Source organism: Macrosteles quadrilineatus, unplaced genomic scaffold, assembly GCF_028750875.1.
Source record: "Macrosteles quadrilineatus isolate MER2022 unplaced genomic scaffold, UCM_ALF_1.0 Scaffold_9__3_contigs__length_116548681, whole genome shotgun sequence".
NCBI classification, from domain to species: Eukaryota; Metazoa; Arthropoda; class Insecta; order Hemiptera; family Cicadellidae; genus Macrosteles; species Macrosteles quadrilineatus.
This window is the reverse complement of record NW_026542602.1, coordinates 45643817-45667371: the sequence shown is the minus strand read 5'-3', so window position 1 is coordinate 45667371 and position 23555 is coordinate 45643817. Positions and strand designations below refer to the sequence as shown.

At 32.8% G+C, this 23555-nt stretch overlaps 2 protein-coding genes across 3 annotated transcripts in view; both read right to left on the bottom strand.

Moving 5' to 3' along the window:
• Positions 1 to 1477: 1477 nt before the first annotated feature.
• Positions 1478 to 6837, bottom strand: LOC129002339 (zinc finger and BTB domain-containing protein 24-like). Its single transcript, XM_054430074.1, has 3 exons — positions 6637 to 6837; positions 4223 to 4467; positions 1478 to 1765 (listed from the first exon to the last, which is right to left on the bottom strand). Exons 2-3 carry the CDS (start codon positions 4446 to 4448, stop codon positions 1545 to 1547), a joined length of 447 nt encoding a protein of 148 aa, XP_054286049.1. The 5' UTR covers positions 4449 to 4467; positions 6637 to 6837; the 3' UTR covers positions 1478 to 1544.
• Positions 6838 to 12644: 5807 nt separating this feature from the next.
• The window catches only part of LOC129002334 (longitudinals lacking protein-like), a 128108-nt gene continuing 117197 nt past the window's right edge, over positions 12645 to 23555 (bottom strand). Inside the window, exons 4-5 of one of the 2 annotated variants that reach the window (XR_008491569.1) lie at positions 13295 to 19977; positions 12645 to 13246 (exon numbers count right to left, since the gene is read on the bottom strand). Coding sequence is in view for 1 of the 2 variants with exons in the window: in XM_054430053.1 (XP_054286028.1) it covers positions 18908 to 19977 (1070 nt within the window). In the remaining variant the exon portion in view is untranslated. Of the gene's footprint in view, positions 19978 to 23555 lie in introns of both variants that reach the window. The other variant, XM_054430053.1, reaches the window with a different exon arrangement.

Here is a 23555-nt window from a genome sequence, read left to right as displayed (position 1 = left end):
GACTTTTAGATCGTAGATATTAAGTATCCACATTGTGTTTAGACTATTTTTTTGGAATTTCGTGTAGAACTCAAATATACAAAGAACGATTAGTTTTAACTTAAAATAAAAAAGTTACAGATCTGTGGGACTGTGACAGTAGGTAGGTAAACTTTTTATCAACGGCCAGCCTGGCGAGTGGGTCTGAACGGTGAGTCGAGTTCCAAGAAGGTTCCTAATCCGCTGGGTATCATAGCCAAACGGACGGACTATAATTAACACATCTGAAGAAACTAGTCAGACAAACTAACTAGTATGATTAATGTTAACTACTGGTGGGGGGGGGGGGGGTTATTTACTGGTGATATGAATCAAATACAGTAGTCCCACCAATTTATTTAGAGGGATTAAATTTGCAAAGTAAAAAAATAATTTACCCCAAATTTGTTTGAAATTATCCAAAAAAGTTCAAATAAAAAGTTTAAGGATGTATTATAGATTTACATTTCATCAAGAATACAATACATTTTTTAGTAAGAAAATTTACATTGATTTTATGAATATCTGTCTAATTATGTCTGTAAGTGTATTTTTTTTTTAAAGTTTAATATTTTATGACTTTTCTTTTTAGATCATTTTTATCCAAGAAACTGTCAACAACAACAAAATTCTATGAACAAAAAATTCAATCCTACCCACACTATAACAATCACTTTCGCAGAAACTTATTTGTAAAAAAATCTAATATTTCTGAGAAAAATGGTTTTCTTCGTAAATTTTGATAATGTGTAATATGTTGCCTCGTTGATTTTAGATTATTTAGGTTCTACAGTAGATTTTGTCAATAGATTTGCAACACATTGCCCTGTTTTGCTTTCACCTCTAAAAATAAAATTCATTAGACAAATTTTAAGATAATTGTATTGTTTCAGCAAAAATTTTTAATGAAAATTCAACCATCTTGATGACTTTTTTCAAGTTTATTATTTTGATAGACTTTTGAGCTTCTACCATAATTTAATCTTAAAGTGACCAACTTTCTATCACATCTAAAAACGAAACAAAACAAATTATCACTTTTATTTAAACTGTCAATGGTCAATTTATAAATTTAATGGACTATTTGTAAATGTATAACCAGTACACTGTTGTTCTCGATATTACATGATGGCCAAGACCCCAAAAATCTCAAAGTAGTCCTACCCCTAAAATCCCAAGTGCCCCAAGTCATAAAGAAAATTTAGAAAAAGTTATTATTTATGAATTTTTAACTCATCCTGCAAACGGTTCTGTCTTAATTTTGATATTTTACCACCGGCTGTACATTCTAAACTAGTTTAAAAAATTGTTGTACTATCTGACATGTTTTACTACTTTTCAAATCTGAAATTTATACATACTCTAATGAAATACCTTGTTAGGCCTATATTGCCATTTTTATACTTGTACAGTTGAGACAGATTCTAGATTCTTCATGATCCATACATTGATGAACAACAACTTTTTGTTTTTTAATAAAAGAAATAATCCATCAATATTGTTTGGACCGTCACACAAACTACGAACTACTTGTCGATGGTATGACCAGTGAACTGTAGTTGCCAATGTTTCATTGTCACGTGTTCCTTCAGTCGATGTTTGTGTTTGTAGGCCGCTGGACAGAAGGTACATTGAAACGAAGGAGGTTTCCCACACTCGTATTTCTGATGAGTGTACAGAGACGAGTAATGTTTGTATTTACGTCCGCAAGTACACGGAAACTCTTTTGACGATTTGGTAGAAGGCCCTGAAACAAACAGCTGTTATTTGAGTTGACAGTTGGTAAAATTAGTTTTCTAATAAAGGAAATGTACCTGTTCTGTGTAATTCACGATCAATAATTTTTTTCATGTTTATTGTGATTATTTGGAAAACCAGTGTAGAGTTAGGTTAGGTTTGGATTGAGACCTTACATAGAACTTAAATTGTGTATTGTTACATAAAAATTAAGAAGAGGTAGTGAATTGACGGAAAAGGTCTGAGAAAAATATAATGTCAAGTTATTACTTGGGGTATATACATAATGGATTCTGAAGTAGTTTATTCAATTTATATAATATAACCATGATTCTCGATCTCTACCACTAAAACTGGATCATACACTCTGTGTTGGGGTTTTTATTCATTATCTCTTATTGTGTTATCGTGTTAACACTCACATAAGATGCTATATCTTTTTCCACAGTAGCTAACTTTTCAATTAATTTACACAGTTGTAATCCATGGTGGAAGAAAAATACATAGGTGTGCTATTCCTGCCGTATGCTGACGTCACTCAGATTGCAAATACCATTTTACCATTTAGAAAAATTATAAAAACAATAACAATCAAATCAAAACAAATATATACTTTATGGCAATACAATCAGGTGATATTTCGTTTGCAAGCTGGGTGACGTCAGCATATGACGGGGATAGCATACCTATGTATTTTCCTTCCACCGTGGTTTAAATCTGTATGAAACTGCAGAGATTATGGTAGAGATTTTATATCAAAATAATTTGATCGCAAACTATATTCCGAAATAAAGCATCAAGACATCGAAGCCTCTCTGTAGGTGATGAAAAAGTACACATGAAATATTGTAAGGTGGCATGCGGGGCGGGTGCTACGAGGCACAGAGTGAGGCCCTGGTTGAGGGGTGGGTGGAGAGGCTGGCAGGTCATTTAAAAAAACATCGCCTTTCTTGGATTTACTCATACAGTTGACGCCCACTAACGCATACGACGAAATAACGGGATGGTTGTTTGTAAATCCGATTATCCACTTAGTTGTACCTGACCTTCAACCTGGATTTAAAAAACATTTGTATACGCTGAGCTTTATATTATTTAATGCAACATTATTGGAAATAAGTATTTTCTAACAATTCAAACATTATGAAACCCGATAAAATAATCCGATTGTAATGGGGCAGAACTGAAATTATTGTTAAATAATTTTATAACATAAGCGTGATATTAAATAAAAATTTTAGCACCCTTTGTATTATTGTATTTTTAACTAGGGCGTGCACAGTAGCGTGCTAATAAATCCTATAATTAGGTATAAATAAAAGGGTTGCTGTCAGATTGGCACCATGGTGTTTTAGCACCCAGCGTCACATTGGAACCACGTTGAAATGAAGCCCTGAAATATCACCCCCCGTCAGCTTGGCACCACCCCTTTCTCGCGGTTCCAATCTGTCATGTACTGTTACGACTGATTGGCACCTCTGCAGCCGCCGTCAGCTTGGCACCACGACAGATTGGCACCACCCCTTTCTCGAGGTTCCAATCTGTCTTGTACTGTTACGACTGATTGGCACCTCTGCGGCCGCCGTCAGCTTGGCACCACGACAGATTGGCACCACCTCTTTCTCGAGGTTCTAATCTGTTGTGTACTGTTACGACTGATTGGCACCTCTAGGAGTGCCAATCTGACGTGGTGCCAATTAGATGTGTACCCAAATAAAATCCGTCTTGGACAGGCAAGCCGCGATTCATGACACCAGCGAGGGATGGCAATAGTGTCTGATGTTTTCTTGACGACGAATACACATTTTCTACCTAGGAGCCAAGTGCCAACTTACAATTTTTACCTGTACTTCCTACTTCAAGTGATCCCTCTAGATCCAACAACAAATTTTAGCCTTTACAGTGTTTCCCAAAATAAATACTTAACACTTTTTCTAGATGGAATTTCGATAAAAACACAGTTATTACGTACATTTCTTCCTGTTTAATTTTGATCCAAGTTTGTCATAAATTTGCCAAAAAATTGGATTTAAAAGCCGCAGTTTAATTTTATGTTAAAACTACTGTATAGGAAGGTAAATGTTGAAAAAGTAAAGATTCAGACTAAATAATTTTTTATGCAAATCCAAAATAACTAATTGAAAATCACTTACCTTTAATATCACAGTGGCGCTCTTTTAACCAGCACAATAAGAAGCTCAGCGTAAAACTCATTTGCGTAACACATACTTTTCAAACAGAAAATCTCAAGAAACTAATTGGGTACTAATTTCAAACACAAAAAATTGTTTATATCTTATAGCACCAACAAAAATTATTCAGTATTATAAACCATCTTACTCTGATAAACATGCGGCAAGTAAAACTTGGGGTGATTAAATTACCGATAACTAATCACAGAACTTATACCGATTGTAAGATCATTACAGCAATGGGTAAAAGAGCGCCTACTGTACTTAACACTCACCTGTTAAAAAACTATATTGTATTTGAAAAATGAAAATACAGAAGTAAACTAAGATGATGTCACAGCTATCTGGAAGGCTGGATGTCGAGTAGCGAGATGAGAGCGCAGACGATGCGGATGTTTGAATCGAGCGGCACACAGCTTGCACTCGTATTGCGGATCCTTCCCGCACTCGAGTCTGCGATGCTTCATCAGAGAAGTTTGATGTCTGTAGCTTCGTCCGCATACACACACGAACATAGGCACTAGAACATGGTAAGCGTTGCAGTAAAAATACCAAACCACCAAATATTCTTAATACAATCAATACTTTATTCTGATTTCTGATCAGTCTGGATAGGGGAAACACAAAGGAGATTTTGGGATCAACAACTTTTGACAAATTGGTAGCGATTAACGTTAACCTATGCATATCTAGGAATTTACACATTATAATGCCAAATATTAATGCAGACTTTCTTGACCCTAATGCCAAAGCGTTCTTATTATTTGGTTTGAATACCCATAACCTAACATAACCTAACTAAACCCACCTTAGCATAACCTTGATCTAATTTATCAAATAAACTACTTAAAGGGCTAGCAAATTAATGTTAAGTAATGTCAAACTTGAGGACATTGATGGTACCACTGTAAAAATGTATTTGTCAGTACAGATCCATGACGTGTTTTCAGTTTCTATTGACGTTGCAAGTTTCTTATTCTACATCAATCCCAAAATCTCCTGTGTGTGTTTACGGATCTCTATTACCAATTACCGTTGAATGCAACAGCCTCTAAGTCAAAAAAATTTGAAAAATATACAGCTAACTGTAAACGAGAGTAGACTTATCTCACACATTTATCAAAGTATTGAGAAATTAAAAAGAAAAAAAAATATTTTAAAACACCTTCAGTGAGTGGTGAATTAAATTACTTACTGAAAAATTGGCTACGGCTGTTTCAGTATTCAAAAGTCAATTTTTAGAATATAATTGACATAAGACTTCGTTTTTGGAACCCGAGTTTTTATCAAGAATTTATTTAGGTAAAATTAAAGAACCTCATCAAACTGATTAGGACAAAATGTGTTGAGAAATTTTCTCATCAGCTGTTACATTGTTGCCAATGTAAATAAAGAAATTTATCTTGTCAGAGATTGCCATCCTAGTTTATATATTTTAACTTTCACTGCCTATCCTAAATCATGTGACATTCAAATTTTAAAGTTAAGGGAGCCTTTACACTAACTAACAATAAAAAAATAAAATATCCACTTGTGAAAAGTAGTTAGTTGGAAGTTATATTTTTATTATCAACAGTAAAACTCTTAATTATAAAAATAGCGTATGGCAATTTGTTTCATTTAAAGTAAGGTGAACAAATTGGCAAAATTTAACTTAATTTCCTCAACAAACAAAATACATGTAAAACACCACATGAAAAAAATCTCAGAAAATGTGTTCAGTACCAAATAGGCCCTATTGCACTCATCTACAATTGACGATTAATATAAGTAATGGTAAATGGTGATAAACTTAAACTAAACAGTTGAATTATCATCATCTCACATGATAAAACAACAAAATCATCTCCAGTTTTCTTATTCTAATTGTGCTAGATAATGTTTGAAGTGTCCGATGTAAATCAATCGGCACTTATCCTTTACCACTCAGCACTCACCTTAATTTATAAAGATATTTATCGTCTTTTATAAAAAAATAATAACAATAACAGTAAAATTAATTTTTTAAGCGCTTTTTTACTTATAATTTGAAAGTAAAAAAAGGCAACAAGAAATTATAAACACATAAATATAACAGGTTTGAAATATATGAAATCCTCATGTAAAAAAAATTAAAATTTGTATTTGGTTTAGAATTTAATAACAATTATTTACATTAAAAAAAGAACGATACCACCCAGTAAGGAAAACTGGTAACTAGGATTAATTGAATGGACACCATAGAGGCATGACAAGGCTAAGCCTGTAAAATCCTACTGGTACAAAATATTTTAATATTTTTAGTTCCATTTTTTGCTTGAGATATTTTCAATAAGAAAAGTGTCTTTTTACACTAAATTTGTATTTAACTGATCTTAATTTGATAAAAACATGCATAATGAATAAAATATGAGTCAGATAAAAAAAAAAAAAAAAAAACTAAAAACTAGGCAAACTTGAAACTCTTCAAACAAAATTCCCTAGATTTTTTTGCAAGTACAACAATCAGTGGTCATATTCTTTCCCAAAATTAAAAACTATAATAAATAGTAAAATATAGATTCAACAACACACCCTACTCATAAATAACTACTAATCTTTTAAAATCAAAAGCAAAAATATATATATAGAATATATATCTCAAATATAATTTGCACCCATTGTTAAATTCTTATAAAAAAATCTAAAAATAAATTTAAAGGTAGACTACATTATTTTATGCGACAAATCAGGATGCTTCAGCCGAATGTGCGCAGTGATGTTGCTTTTCTGTTTTGTCCTCTGTGGACAGAACGGGCACTTGAACGCCGGAGGCTTGTTGCACTCAAATTTACGATGACGGTAGAGCGACGCATACTGTGCGTACGACTTGGAGCAGTCCAAACACGTAAACTTGCCGTTAACACCTGCACACAATGATGATGTTATAGTAACAGCATTAATCAAGAATAAAGTTTTATTAACAGGGCCATTAGTGACTCTTTTTTACACAAACGCTTAACAGAGGTTAAACCGAGGTTTGTAAATGAGTGAGAGTTAAAAAACTTTTGGTCTTTGTAAAGAACTTTTTTTTTCATGCTGCAACATTTGTTATGCAAACTAACTAACTAAATAACTTAAAAAAAGATGCTCCCGAAATGGTTTTTATCCTAGTTTGTTATTAGACAAAACTACTTTTACAATTCCAAAAAAAAAAAAATACTCAAATTTACTCAAACTTATTACAAAATTTCTTTTAACATATTAGATTCACATAATTGGATGTTTTTATATATATTTCAAACTAGTGTAATGGGTTAGCTTATACAATGGGGATATTCATCACCAATAATGGGGTATTTACTGTAGTGAAATTACAGTGCAACATGATGATAAACTCACAAAAATGTATAACCTTAGGCCAGATGTATCCTGAGATGCACGTGACACACACCCAAGCCAAGTTTTGCGGCACAAGCCACACATGTCTGACTAGTTTATGTTGGGACGCAGCAATGAACTATGTCTCCAAGATCTACGATCGTAGCAATTCCTCTGAGTCCAAAATGGGAATTTAATTTCTTCTCTATTTAAATGATATACATTTTAACATATTTTTAAGTAAAATTAATAAAATAACCAAATTTTGTTAACATATATCCATACAGAGGCCCCTACAACGATTTAATTTTTCTCTGTAAAAATAATATTGGAGTTTTGATTTAATTTCAGCTTCTGAATGTCGCTGTCAAATTTAGAATATCGTGCGAGTGTTGTGCCTGCATCCTGCATTTTCCAGGGTATAGTCCCTAACAAATTGAGCAGCTATGAAAAATCAACTTTAAGAATGCACTTCTTTCTATTAAAATTACTATGAGAACATTAAACTGAAATTGAATCCAACCTCTTACCTTCTCTGAGAATACCTAATTCCTTTCACTAGCAAGTTATTGCTATAATCTAGTACAGCTCGTGACACCTAAGCTGGCACTTGCCCTAGCGCGGGCAGTGTAGGCGGGAGGAGGGTGGAGGTAGGGAAAAGACCGGACTGCAAACATTTCCACTGCCTCACGGGGTTGACTCTCCCTGTATTATGTACTTGAGCGCCTTCATATGGGTCGCGAGGACAGCTGATGCAACCCGCATTACGGGACATAATGTTTTTGAAATAGGTACTAGTAGCGATCGGCCAAGTGCCAGCTTAGATGTCACGAGCTGTAATATTATGTTACTGTTTTAAAATATTATACCTACCCTCATCCAGAATTTTTCCTTAGAATTGTGAAGGTACCTTGACTGCAGAGTGGTCTCATGATTGCCTTCCTTGCCTTCTTTTGGCTGTAAAGAAATTCCCTAAAAGCAAACCATATGTATCTCTGACTCTCATCTGCTTTTGAGTAACAAATAAAAAAATAAAAATATAATGTCTTACAATTTTCCATACAGTTAAAAACACCTTGTAGAAGTATAATGATGATTGTGTAAGCTAAGACTGATATGGTAAAAATTATCTATGTTAGTTGATGTTTCGTTAAATAGTTTTGTGATGTTTCAGTCCAGGGCGCCGAAACATCACTGGACTGAGGGTGTTCTAGGACATGTCCTCTTAAGTCAGTATCAACAAAACATATAAAACAAAATGATCCTCTAAGATATTTGGAAATATATTTTTTAAGCCTCTTTTTCAGCATTATTCAAGTCTTTTTAAGTACTGTATAGGCAAATCAATGCTCGGATTCCTTATTTTAATTTTATTAATCGTCTTTATTCTTATAAGGTCCAAATAACTTCTTGATTAGCATTTTACGAGTTATTAAATTTACAGAAAGTAAATAAAAGAAACGTCTTATAACACTTAAAACATATATTTAAGCTTAAAATGTTACTCACAAGACGGTAAATATACAAAAAAGATGGTAAGTGGTGATCGATTACAATTGGACACTCCAATCATCATCATCAGACCCAAAGTCATTCGCCTATTGGGCCTGATGATGATTGGAGTGTCCAATTGAAATCGATCACCACTTACCATCTTTTTTGTATATTTACCGTCTTGTGAGTAACAGTATAAGCGTAAGTTTAAAGTGTTATTAAGTGTTAAATTTTTAGACGTTTCTTTTATTTACTTTTCTTATAAGGTCAGTCCAAAACCTCAATCCTACAGTTTCACAATAAATTTTTCTTTCAGTTTGTCTTCAATTAGAATTTACATCAGTAAACTCCATCAGTGATTCAATTTTACTAATTTAATTTTCACTTCAAAACTAACTACAATTTTTACATCGGAATAAGATGTCCACTTAGAAATTCAAACCTAAATGAAATTGTCTCACAAACAAATCAAAACCTAAATGAAACTGTCACAATTCTGAATGAAATTTAACTAAGATGATAAAATAAAAATAATATAAATCAAAATCTGAATAGGATAATTTTCGGTTTATAATTGTTAACACACAACAACAGGTTAATTTGTTGTGGGCTATCAATGGTCAAATGGAATGACAAACAAAAAATGCACCAGCTGATCAATTTAGTAGAGTTGCCAACTTGTTTTCAAATATAACCGTATAACATGCCTAATACAAACACACTATTTTGAGTTGTTTAAATACTGGAGTGTGGGAAAGTAAGTAAAAGCAGGAATCAGCTTCTTTGTGTAGCCGACTATAATCAGTACAAGAAATCCCTCTTTGTCAGGTATATTCTGTAGGAAAAATAAATTTAAAGCTCTTTAAATCCTAATTACCAATAGTACAACTCTATAAGAACAAACATGATTGTAAACCTTGTTTAGATAGTAATGATGTTTTACCTTGATACATTTTTCATTTTGTTAACGGAAAATTTCCTTGTTCACCCACATGTTTACTTAATATATGCCTTTGATACAGCAATATATTATACTGATAATTAACTGTTTGACATAATGCGGAAAAGACAAACGGGAACAAATAAGAAAACCTTCAGATAAGGATACTTAAATGAGGTTATTCACTCAATAATTATTTTGGTAAATAATAAAAATAAAAAACTAGCAGGGAATTAAATTTTTGTGATTTCACGGTTCGTAAAGCTGGGTTTTCCAAGGTGCTGGAGCGGAGTCTGCTCTTTTCTCGTCTTATGTAATTTAATGGTCAGCTTATTTTTTCCTAGAAACGAAGCATACAGCACAGCACGAGCAGAAAATTGCTTCTCTGCACTCTGCTCCTAGGAAAACCCAGCTTTTGATGATAATCAGGAATGTAGGAATGTAAAGTTCTATGAATTGACAAACCTGCTTGTTTCTTTATCTTCCAGTAAGCTATTTTGCATTTTGTTATGCATCTTTTTGTTTAAAGAGAAAGAGTTGAGTTTAAAGTTAAAAACATGATTTTGAGTGAGATGTGGCTAATGGTTTGAATAAATAGATTTAGAAGCATGGTAAAAAGCTACTTTGAAAATTTACCTAAAAATAACTCGGTTAATATTGATGTTATTTTGATGTCAACATCAAATCCTCAAATAATAAAACCTTACCTAAGAAATGTACACTCAAAAGTAAACATTGCATTTTTATTACTTTAAAAAAATTTACTGTTTGTTTTTACGGCAATAGCATTTCTTTACGTTTGAATGGTCCAAACCCTGTTCTTGTTACTATCTAACGTTGACCTTTTTGTTAGATAGCATCTTTAATTCATACCCCGACAAATGGCATCTTTGAAACTATATTACATGGAATCGAAACAGCAACCTTTGAGTTTAAAGGCGAGCACTATAAACCATTCGGCTACCTAAGCATTGAAAACGGCTCAAGAATATAGATAACACGTGCTGAAACCACGTACTGCACTGCACGTATCATGTTCTGCGTACCATGTACTGCAACTAGGGACAAGTTTACAACTCTAATTTGCTTAAGTATTTTTAACAAGTTTCTGGCATCATTCTTGTGTAGTTGGTTGACTGTTAGCTATGTTCAATATCCTAGTCTAGGACCCTGCCAGAAGACAGCTTTGTGGATTGAGATTCTTGTCTCGGTCAGATAAGGTGTCCAGCTTCAGTTCACCCAATCCTGGCTGATGAATCAGCTGATCTCAGTCAATAACAACGCATCTCCCTCTCTACATTAATCCTTCACTCATTTTGGGTTAAAATATGCACCTAGGTGGCGTCTCCATCTTAGTTGATAAATGATAAACATAATGTCTGTGGCAAAGCCTAAGTGTAGAAGTTTAAGATTTCCAGGATAATACACATGTCAGGTTCAGTTTTCAGTTAAATTTTTTTAGTAATGCTCAAATAAATAGTGAGGAATGGTTTAGTTATGTTAATCCATAGAAAAATAGAATAAATTTAGATCATCAGCTGTGCTGTGGTTAGCATAAGATCTGGCGTCCACCGCTAGGTTTGCCATGTAGTTACGGCGCACACCGCTGCAGCTACTGCTTGTCACATACGGCTTTTGCGCTCCTCGTCTGCAGGGATGTGCACCGTAAATACATGGCACTCCTAGCGGTGGGCGCCGGAACCTTCTTTTGACAGTCTATATTCATTCTATTTGTCTATGGTTAATCTTAGTTAGCTAAATAATCAACCTTTGGATTTAAAGGGTTAAATCATGTAATCATGGAGCAAATTCAAATTTTCTCATAGAAGTATGCACTATTAGTACTGAAGTGTTAATTAATAACTCAGTTATGTAGACTATGCATTTGACTTACTATCGTGAAGCTAACTATTTGAGCGGTCTGTGAGAATAAAAACATTTTGTAAAACTTTGGAATATCAAAAATGAACATTTAAAAGACCACATTCCATAACCTATCAACGTTCTTGTTTTGGTTTTCTCAATATCTGTTGTTCTTTGAATAAAAAGGAGCATAAAGTAATTCCTTTCATAGTTTGAAGATCTAGCTACAACTTTAATCTTACAAAGTTTCATTGTAACTACTGTTTCATAACTAACAGTTCTACAGTTTCATAGTTTTAATCTTTTTCAATATAAACGTTTTTGATCACTTTAAGCGTAAATTGTTTGCATATTTAATGCTAAATATGAATGAAAAGGTGAGTGTAGAATGGTTCAAGATTACCAACCCTTTATAGCTTTCTTAAGTAATAAGATCAGCTGTTTCTGTATGAACTATTTATTTAAAGCCAAGACATCTGGGTCCAGTTTCGATCCTTTAAAAGCTACTGACTCTTCTTTGTTATGTGTAAGAGGTGTCACACTGAGCTGACTTGGTGATTCTGCTAGAAAATCAACACACTGTAATTTTATTAGGTTGGTACTAACTAGAGGCATCAGCTCATTGACTCATGGCTTTATGTATATACAATCCTATCGCCCACTGTACTAAAGGAGGTAATTTAAAATATACTTCAACTCCTAGAACAGATGGCAGACAATGTCTCGCAATGCTCTCATATAGTGCTACCTCCAGTTCTATCCCTATCTCATTGGTGTGTAACTGACACGTTGAAGAATTCTGTGATACTTTCCTGGACATTAGAGTTTAGCCCAGAAACCATCACAGTATCTTTTAACTACATTAATAACTGCTGAATTTATGCTCTTGAAAAGAAACAATCACAAATAAGTGATTTGAAGTATGATCAATAATACGTAGGTGTGTTTTCTACGATACTTTTGTGTTTTTAAATCAGTTTCAGGCAACACTTGAAGGTGCTAATGTTGTGAATAATACTTTTTATAGAAAACTAAAATACGACAGGGCAAAAGAGAACACATTATAATAATTGATAAATAAATTTGTTTATTCTAAACAATATCCAAAGACAACCAAAGCGGAAGCAACAGTATTACCAAATTATCAGACAAACACTGTTAAATAAATATTTTACTAATGCATAGTCTAACTAAAATGATGGAGGATTAAGTGGCTGAACCGTCCAAAACTGAGTTCTTAAAGTAGATATTATATGATATTAAACATTTAATACAGCATGCAACAATACTCATCTTCATAACTTGATATATTCACACTAGGAACTTTGGTAGGGCAGAAAAAAGGCATAACATACAATTTTTGACTAAAATATGATAACAGTTGAATGTCAAAGTAAGTAATTTTTAAGTTAAGAATTCATGACATTAATGATCCCGCTTGAAAAAAATTATTTAATTTTTTTTAGATAGGCTAAATCCTTATAGAATAACTGAAGACCGTTTTAAGATAGTTCCACCTAAGTGATGTAAATTTTGTTGTTTATTATTTTTGTCTTGTTATTTAGCTTATTTTAAAACAATTTTCTGAATACAATTTAAGTATAAACATTAGTTTGCCCTCTGATTTTCAAGAAAACTTGTCCTTTTTTCAGTACAGTTCACCCTTGTAGTACCGATACACCCCTTGCTTTGCTGGATACGTTCCGTGCACATGTCCATAGCCTATGTGGATGGGCAAATGCAAGGTTAAGAGAGGCTGCCAACCTCTAAAAAAATCAGAGATTGCATAATCTACTCAAAAGTAAAATTGAAACATTTAATCAATATTACCAACATGAGACATTGGGTTTTACAATAATACGTTTAATGGCACAATTCAAAGTCAACAACTCTTCTATCCAAACTTGCGGGAGACAGCTGGTTTAACGGTAAAGCATGTGACTTAAGCCCCAGAGGTACCGGGTTCAAATCCTGCCAATTACCGTGGATTTTACCTAGGTGATAATACCGTAGCCCTCTAGGTCTAGCCTGAAGTAATGTGTAAAACAGTTCCAGGTGTATAAAAAAACATGGCATAACTGACTCCTTAAAAAAATCAACTGAATGGTATCTATTTAGGTACATTACGAAGCAAGTCTCTTCCTATGTAAGTAGTGTTTACTTATTTTAAGGTAAACATTCAGTTGACCTTTTATACAAGTTTTGACAATAATATATCAAACTCCACTGTAATTGAGATTATTGTTTCTTCATCCTTGTTTCTTACCTTTGACCTGACATAGTCTTCCCCCTTAAGGGATAAAAGGCATTTTATTTTAACGTAAAGTGTTTATTAATTTTTTAAGGTTTTATAATGGTACTGTAAGGCGTTTGAAACTTAGTTAATTGAAATAGTTGAATAGTTAATTGAACAAGCTAAGCTTATGTAAATAATTAAAAAAAATGACAGTCTCTCAGCAGTTATTTTGTTTGATAATTTTTTCCATAAATTTCCAAAACACTAAATCTTACTCCCACATTTTCTAATACACTATTTCAACAAAGTTTATACTTGAACCATAAATGCATTCAAATATACTTATTCATAAAATAACAGTTGCTTGGCCTCGCCAAGTTCGCAAAACTTGCTGGCAAGACACAACTAATCATAAAAATGTATAAACACAATTTGAAATTGTAAAAAAATTGTTGTATATTTACTAAAACAAGTCATTTTAACAGTGTTCAATTTCATAACTACTTTTATAAATTAATTTATTTCCCTAATACATTTTGTTAACCAACAACTATTCAGTTTAACACAGTCCAGCCACGTAGGAAGAATACTTGGGAACCAAATGCACATAAACAAATAAATACTACTCGTTAACCCTAATTAAATATGATATAAAAGTGTATATATGCTCCTGGTAATGTATTCTAGGCATGTAATATACAAGAAATTGTAACAAACAATCTCACAAGCGACCATTGTAAATGCTTCAAGGCAGTATAAAAATAACAACAACAGTCCAACGGCAAAACTCAGATAAACAATAATAAGGCATGTGTAGTTTCTGTGTATGGCTGTATGGCGGAGTTTCGCTAAACATTGGAAAGAGTAAAAAAATTATAAGATTTATTCATGCATGTGAGGACTAAGAAATCATCAAAAGGGAGTTTAAATCATTATGGTGAATCATGGTCCAAAATTTAAGCCACAGATGGGCACAAATTTACAATAAAAATATTCATGATCTTAAAGAACAAAAATTTGGCATATAATAATAAAAACATTTGGTGTTGCATTAAAAAAAATAGTAATAAACCTGTTGGTGAAAAAGATTAAAATAAATAACCTTATATCACACTATTGACTTTTAGACATTTGTTTTTAATTCATATTGATCAAATAAACCAATTTCAGGGTGAGCCAATGTAAAAATTACATTTACTTAATTAGTTTTCAGTACTAAGTTATCCTTTCAGCTCTCGTATAAAGGTGTGCATGTAAAAGGTGAGTGTGACGGAAATCGGTGATTAATTTAGATCAGCACACTTTCTCGGAACATTCAATTACGTTTATTTTCATTTTAAAACAGTCTACAACTTAAATACACGAATAAGATGCTTATAATAATATCCCTAGTCAATTTTAAAACTCAAAGAAATTTTACTGAAATAATTACAATCAATTTAGTTGGTAAAGAATCCAGTACCTATTTGATTTCAACAAAAAAATCTTGTAAAAGTTTTAGGAGAGATTATGTTGTACAATAGACCTGAGATTTTATTAGCTATGTATCAATGGTATGGCTTAAAATACCTACATTCGTATGGTCACCATTTTAAGGTAAAAGTATAAAAAAATATTGGTGAGAAGTATGATCGTAACAATTTCTATCGATTCTTAAATAATATACTATCTATATATTTGATCATACAAAAATCAATCCACCATACAGCCAACGAAACTAGCTATTGATCTAACACAGAAATTTGCTCTGACATGGGATAAGGGACGACACCAAATAATCTATATTTTGATTTGATTCTGTTGCATAGGAGTTTAAACAATCACCACGTACACATATAACGTTCACATATAACCTTACAATATAAATAATACTGAGGCTAACGTTTCAAGTAAAGGATAATACAGATAATATCGTCGAGATAGGCGAATTGACAATACTGTAGCTGAAGAAACTAAAACTATTACGTATCAACGTAACGGGTATACACAAATAAATAACCAGATCTTGTCAGCCTTTTATCCACATCCAAATTACAAATGAATACGAGACACCGATTATTGGACTAATAAGAAGCACTTGACAACAAAATACCAGTCAAGGGGCGTTTTCTGTTCGTTTTGTACGCTTAGTTTGGCCGTAGACGTAATAAAATAACTCTTTCAGAGCTGTCTGTTTAGTTGAATATTTTATTTTAATTTGTTATGTCTTTTTGTAAAATATGTGACTTGAGAACTGTGGCAATATAGTATTGTTACTATATAACGTCAAATTTTAGTTTAAAGCATAATTAAGTAGGCCAATGACAAATAGTCTCTCTAGGTCTAGAATCGAACCAGCAATCTTCAGAATTGAGGGAGAGAAGAGCACTAAAGCCACTCTGGTCCTTAAAAAATATTTTATAGTGTGAATACATTGGCTTATACCTTTTAGGCAGAATGAGTTAAAGAATCAACTTTAAAACACATAAAAATAGTTGTTTCTCTTATGAAATTCCTAATTCTTTTTAACTGAATCCATGGTGCCAAAACACATGAAGAAACTTAGGAATTTCAGATACAAAACATCAAGCCATTTAAAATACCAAACATAATTCTCAGAGTTACCAGCACTCGGAATTCAATGGCATTCAGTTAAATGTGAATAACTACAGAAAACGCCCCTAGGGGAACAAACAACAATCATTTACTTATGATATGACAAAAGTCATGGGGGTTTAATATATCTCAAAAACGAGTTTTCTAAAACCTAAACTAACAAAGATCAGATCAACACAAACATAGGGCACTTTGGGAAATGTAATAAAAATTTCAACAAATAACTATCCAAATCAATAGAAAAAATTAATAAATTGCACTATAATATTATTTCTTTTTAGTTCAACCCTATTATTTTAGTAGGGTAGGTAAAAAACAATCAAATTTTAAAACTTGTCAAGAGGAGAACTAAATTCACTTACCAGGTAACTTAGACTAGCCAAATTCGACAAAACGTTCAAACTATAAAGGCTTACTGTTAGTCTTAACTACTTAACACTTTTTTGTAAACACCATTTCTCAGAGATATGTCATCCATAACACAATATAAAAATAATCTTGCATCTAAATTTAGGTCAAGAAAAGTATAAAAAATACATACACAAGTAAATAAATAACAATATTGATAATACTGCATGCAAATAAAGTTCATCTTCCTAGTCATACTGTTTCTTTTTAAAAACTATAAACCAAATAGATTCTTGGTTTGATTTACTTTCATAACATCAATAAAAGATTCTCTAAAATTAAACGGAAAACCTCTTAACACTGCAACGCTATTATTAAAATCCATGTATTAAAACAACAGTAACTTATAAAGCTTGCGGCTTCATTTACTCTTTCTCTATAAAAAAAAAAACATCTACTGTCTGCCTGTCTTAAATAAATCCATATATACCATGCAAAGATATAAACTTAAAACAATTTTAATATGAAAAAATTCATTAGGTAAAGTTAACATTATTAAACTATTGAAAATCATCCAATGCTCATATAACAACACCGATTCTTCAAAGTTAAAGCCAGCTAAAACATTTAAAACCGTTACGAAAGAGTAAATGAAGTATTTCAAACATAAAATGTGATGTTTGATCAAACAATAAAAAAAATAACAAGTTACTCCAATATTTAACTATTTATGGTAAAATTTCATTATTTACAAAATATAAATTGCACAGATACAGAGCCCTTTCACCTGCCTAAACAATCTTTGCCTACAGGAACACTTCAACTCGTATAACATTACATAAACATATTAATTACAACATAAAATTAATAATACTAAAGTTGATATAAAATTTGTATAAACTAATTCTTTGATGGGTTAAGATAAATATAAAAGGTGATCTTTGAATATGTAACAATGATTAAATATGAATCTGAATCCTCACAATTGAAGAATTATCATTGCAAGCTGGGGCAATTTAAAGCATTTATTTAATGGATAAACAACAAAAAAAACTTAAAAAAATAATTTCATATAAAAAATACACAGTATAAATTACTACTCAAAAGTATTTAAAAAATAACTATTTTCTTCCCATTATATAATTTTTTATTCATTGCGATATCAATATTAAAATGAAATGATGAAGAAACAATGAGAAAAACACAAAACTAACTAGTAGTAGGTTCTGGTGTTTTTCGTTAAGTAGTTCAAGAAAAGCCGACTTGCAATGGTAATACCTTAATGTCAGATGGTAGTAAAAACATGAAAAATCTAATCACTGAAAAATAATTTGCATTCACTTGAATAAACGGAGCTACACGCGACACGATTTTTGGTCTCTCTCTTTTTCTAAAGTTGCGAGGTAAAGGAGACGTGAGCTCAGGAATATATACAGCAACTCTCAAAGCCGAGACGGAGTAGCAAGACAGCGAGATTGCCAGCGGAACAGTTACTTTTGTAAATAGTTTACATGCTAGAGAAGTTGTAGTTGATAGGAAAAACTAAGTAGCAATAACATTATTAATTTAACTACCGAATACAGAATTTGTCTGAAGAAGAGATTTAGAGAGGAAATTTAATGGCTGGCAATATGTTTGTCTTGTATATTTACAAAGTATCAAACAGTCATATCTACGGAGAATTTTAGAATTGAGAAATGTTGACTTGTAATATTGTGAGGCAAGTGTTAATAAATATTAAATTAATCTTAGCTATAAATCCAGTTCAACTGAAATAGATAATATGACCAACATGTGATTTAATTTCAATCACATAATAATGATTTAACAAACAAAAAAATTGACCAACCCGAGTACAATTTCTACTTAAGTTTTTGAAACTAATTAATTTCAGTCAAGAAATGTGAGAAGGTCTAATAAACAGACTAAAATGTACCATAAAAAAATATTCCACTGTTTGACCTACTCAATCTCAGCTTTTAGTTTTGTTACTCAAAACCTTTATGATATATCTCTTAGCTTAATTAGACATAATACAAGGTTCACATCGAATAAATATTACATTATTGTTTGCATATTTGATTGCATAGTTAAGTATATCGTTATTGCATTCAATAAATACCTAGCCACATATATAACTACTAACTATTGACTTACAGGATAGCTGGGTAGGACCATGATGTCGGAAGAGTCATCGGAGTCTGCAGGCTCCAGAGAGAGGGAGGTGAAGTTCGAAGCTGGAGGACTTTTAGGAGCCTCAGAAGACGAGTCTTCAGGGCCTTCTTGTTTGGGAAGTTCAGACTTGATTCCTCCGTTGATCGTAGGCGTGACGTTGGCAGCCATCGGACTCTGAGGAGGGTTGGTGCTCGCTGGGGAAGCGTTCATTGGAGACATTCTACTAGAAGGCATCGGACTCTGGGAAGCGTTGAAGTTGGACTGAGAGGTGTTCTTGGGTGACATTCCGACGTGAGGCGTCATCGGACTCTTGGGAGCTTGGGAACCTTGAGCCAGAACTTGCATGATGTCTAGAGGAGAAATGCTAGTGGAGTTGGGTAAGCTCTGAGCAAGGGCTTGGATGAAGTTGGCGTTGGCGAGAGCATTGGCGCTCTGTCCAGACGAGGAAGTGGGAGGCATATTCTTCATCGCTTGCAGCAGATTGTTGATGGATGGATTTTTAGAGTTCTGCATGTAGTTGGAAGAGGAGTTCTGCATTCTAGAGCTTTGCACTATCGAGTTATGCATCGGACTCTGTGTTTGAGAAGTAGGCGTGTTTTGAGAGGTGATCGCACTCATATTTTGCTGCAGCATGGAGTTCTGCATCATGATGGAAGTCATCATCGAATTTAACCTGCTCGGAGAAGGCATGAATGGCTCTGAGAAAAATTCTGGATGGCGTTTCTTGATGTGTGTCTTCAAGTTTCCCTTTTGTTTCGTACGATGGGGACAGTACGGACAGATGAAGTTGGGCATTTTTCCGCACTCAAACTTTTTATGGTTGTAAAGAGAGGCTTGTAAGGAGTAAGTTCTACCACAATTGGTGCACAAGTACCTGTTGGCGTTCCAGTTGGGTCGACCGTAGCGGTAGGCGGCTAGCATCTCCTGCTCCATGTCTGTGGGAGTCTGACCTGAGTTGGAACTTTGCATTCCTCCGTCCATCCACATCCCCCCGTACATCTGCTGCATCATCTGCTGCAAGTACTGCTGCTGTCCTCCTCCTGCAACACACCACAAACCATCTTAAACATCCGTCAACCACTAAACCATCATAATACATGCCCCAACCATAATAGGTCTATAAGTTTTACGGTGGAGTCTGGATTATCCAATTAAACTGGCTGCGACAAGATAGGATAACCCGGATAATAATTTGAAAATTATCAAACTAATAATGATTCTCCGTTTTCAAGCCAATATAAAAAAAAACTGATTTAGTCAAAACACCACAACCGCAACACAAAGTTAAAGTGATAACCGGTTTTTCTCAGTCTGACGTCTCCGCTTGAACTGAGATTGAGATACAAGAGGTGGCAGAGAGATATGCAGGTATGACCTGTGTGTTATGAAGTGTTCTAAAACTATCAGATAGTAGGGGGTGCCTAAATATCTTCAGGGGTTCATATAGAGGCATTCTAAGGCATTGTCTCGTTTATCTCATAATCGCTCAAGTGTATTCATACCCATACCTACTACATATGAATGTGAATAGCATACGATTCCTTGATCCCGTACTCGATCACCTACTGGAAGGGTCCGATAACATGGAAAGTTGATAACCGAACATCAGATAATCGAGAGTCTACTGTATATTACAAAAGAGAACTACTTTTTTTTACTTTATATAGTACTTGTTTGTAGTACAAAATTTTTTACAGATTACTTGAACTATATGGAAAGGCAAGTCCATTAAAATCCTGTACTGACAACCCAGTTGTGGGTAAAATAAATTAGTAAGCAAAAAGCCTATATCTTTATTTCAAGCCAAAAAGTTTTTCTGTTAGCAAATTTGATTTAATTTAATTTAAATAAAGATGCAACTTATGAAGAAATTGATACAATCAATTCAAAGTAAACAATAGGGCTAGGCTCCAATTTGGACATAACATAGTCCCATCTAGTGGATACATATTCTGTGATATTCATTCCTCTAGACTTTTTAAGGTTTATACTTTTTCTAGAAAAAATACCAAAATACCAATTTTATAATTAATAGCTGTAATATAAAGAAATCAAGAACTCACCTAAACTGATGGATTAGGATTATTTATTAACAACTATGTTTAGTTGCTTTATATGTTGGTTAGCACACTTAAAGTTTGGAAATTTGATTAATCTGTGAAGCATGCAAAGTATGCTGAGTTTAAAAGCATTGTTAGTGAAGTAGTTTAGTTAGTGGTAGCTTATTTCTCTAATAGATTATTCAACGGAGGAAGTTGAAAAAGATGAATGTGAAGATGTTCAATAAATAATGAAAGGATGTATCTCTAACGTAGTGGTTAGTGTCTCGGCCTTCAGAGACCCAGGTTGGATCCAAGGCTGATATACAGAATTTTGAAGGGTTTCGAGCGCTTTTCCCAAGTAAATAGTCTTGAGTGTCTTCCATTTTTAAAATTACCAGAATCTGTTAATGATTTACTGTCTACATGCATTTTCTTTGTCTTCATTAAAAAATTATAAAAAATCTCCATGACATGATAATTTATTCCCCTTGATCTTGTGGTGATTGTAAATACATAAATACATTTGTTAGAGCTCATTGTTGCACAGAATTAATTATTTTTCCAAATTGCAGTTACCTTGCCATTGATTATTTTTGGCATTAAATAACTGGTGAAATGGAGGTGGTTAAACGGGGTAAAAGAAATTAACACAATTTTATTTATTTAAGAGTTTATTTTGACAGAAGAGATATAAATAATTTGATAAAAAATATTGACTGAACAGTAATACCTGTAAACTAGTTTTACAGCTTTTGTATTCCAGAGGCGAGCTGTTTGAGCTGTATTTTAAAATTGTAACCATAGCCATGGATTAGAGTAAATCCAATTAGTCGATGTCATCCAATTTGTCAACGTTATCCTAAAAGTAAAACATTAAAAAATACAAATTTTAATTCATTGACTCGAGATTCAACGAGTCCATATTCACACAGTACACATTTTTATATTGTTACTTACTACCTAAATTAGCAATAAGAAACAGTTAAACATTTCAAAATACTATGCATAACTATAATATTGTGGTATAATTACCTCGTCAAGTAATCCAAATGTTATGATGTTAGGTAAAAAACCTACATGTTTCAACGTTAATACGGCAACGTCAGGGTACAAACACAGAAATAGATTACTGTCACACGCACACAATAAATAAATAAGAAATCATTTAGATAGGCAGGTCTACTACCTGCGCCGGGACCGTCCGCGTCGTATGATAGACCTATCTAAATGTGTCGTTTCGTGTTATTTATTTATTGTGTGCGTGTGACAGTAATGTATTTCTGTGTTTGTACCCTGACGATGCCGTATTAACGGTGAAACATGTAGGTTTTTAACCTAACATAAAAACATTTGGATTACTTGACGAGGTAACTATACCACAATATTATAGTAATTCATAGTAATCCAGGGACCATCAACATGGAATTTAATACTATACGTAATTTAAAATTTAAATAACAAAAATCTTCTATTCTGTAAAGTGCAAAATCAAGTAAGAATGCCTTCAGTTTTTTCATAAATTTAGATTTGTCTTTTTAGTTTTTTAAAACGCTAGGAAGTTTTCTAAAAAAATAGTTTCTAAAATAAGAAGGTCTATTTTTAAAAAGTTCAAGTCTTGGTTGTTTTTTAACTAAATAATGTTTACCCCTTTTAATTATGCACAGGTAATTCTTGAGTCTCAGCAATATTGAAAACATTAAATGTTTCAAAAATATAAGGCGTGAACTGTAAAAATGCAAATCGCTTTAAAATAAGATTGGTCATATTTTAATTTATATATTATGTCTTTATATATCTTATGTATCTTATGTATCATTCATTACTTTTTTTGTATTTTCAAAATCTTTTTTAATTTTTTGTTGTTGTCCCACCATAAATACTAATTCGTAGATATTGTTTACCCTTACAACACATTAATGTTAACAAACACATAAAATTGTTACAAATCTAATATTGGTGATGTATTAATGACTTTAAAATTATAAAATTGAGCTTCTTTTAAAATTACTTGTTTGGTCGGCAAAGCAACACTTCTTTTCTTAATAGTAAATTGGACCCTACTGGAAAATAAATACACCTGTCACAGCAAACCTGCAGACTTAGCAAATCTCCAATAACCTGATTGGATTTTACTCAAATCTTCTTTAAACTTAATAAAAAAGGGGTTTTCTATGTTACATCCTTTTTCCAACCGTCTTACTTAACCGATTTTCACAATTGAGGTGTCATTTTAAAGCTTTTGGCCTAGCAGGGAGCCGAAGGGTTCCTAAAAGGAAATTTTCTTTAGAGTTTCACCCATCTCATGTTTAGTTTATTTTTAGATTTCGCTTTCACATATTCAGTGATACCCACTTTCTTGAGTGACCAACTTTCTTTATAAAGGTGTAAATGTGGATTGTACTTTGATTATTGTTCAGTTGAATGTTTAACCTTGGTCATAATGTTAACAAGAGACAAAACAGATGATGAAAATAGATTATAAATAGGCTACTTTTTCAGAATGAGGGATCCCAAATTGTTGATGGGGACCCCCAAGTTGTGCAGGTTAATTAATAGGGCCCAAAACTTGTTTCCGA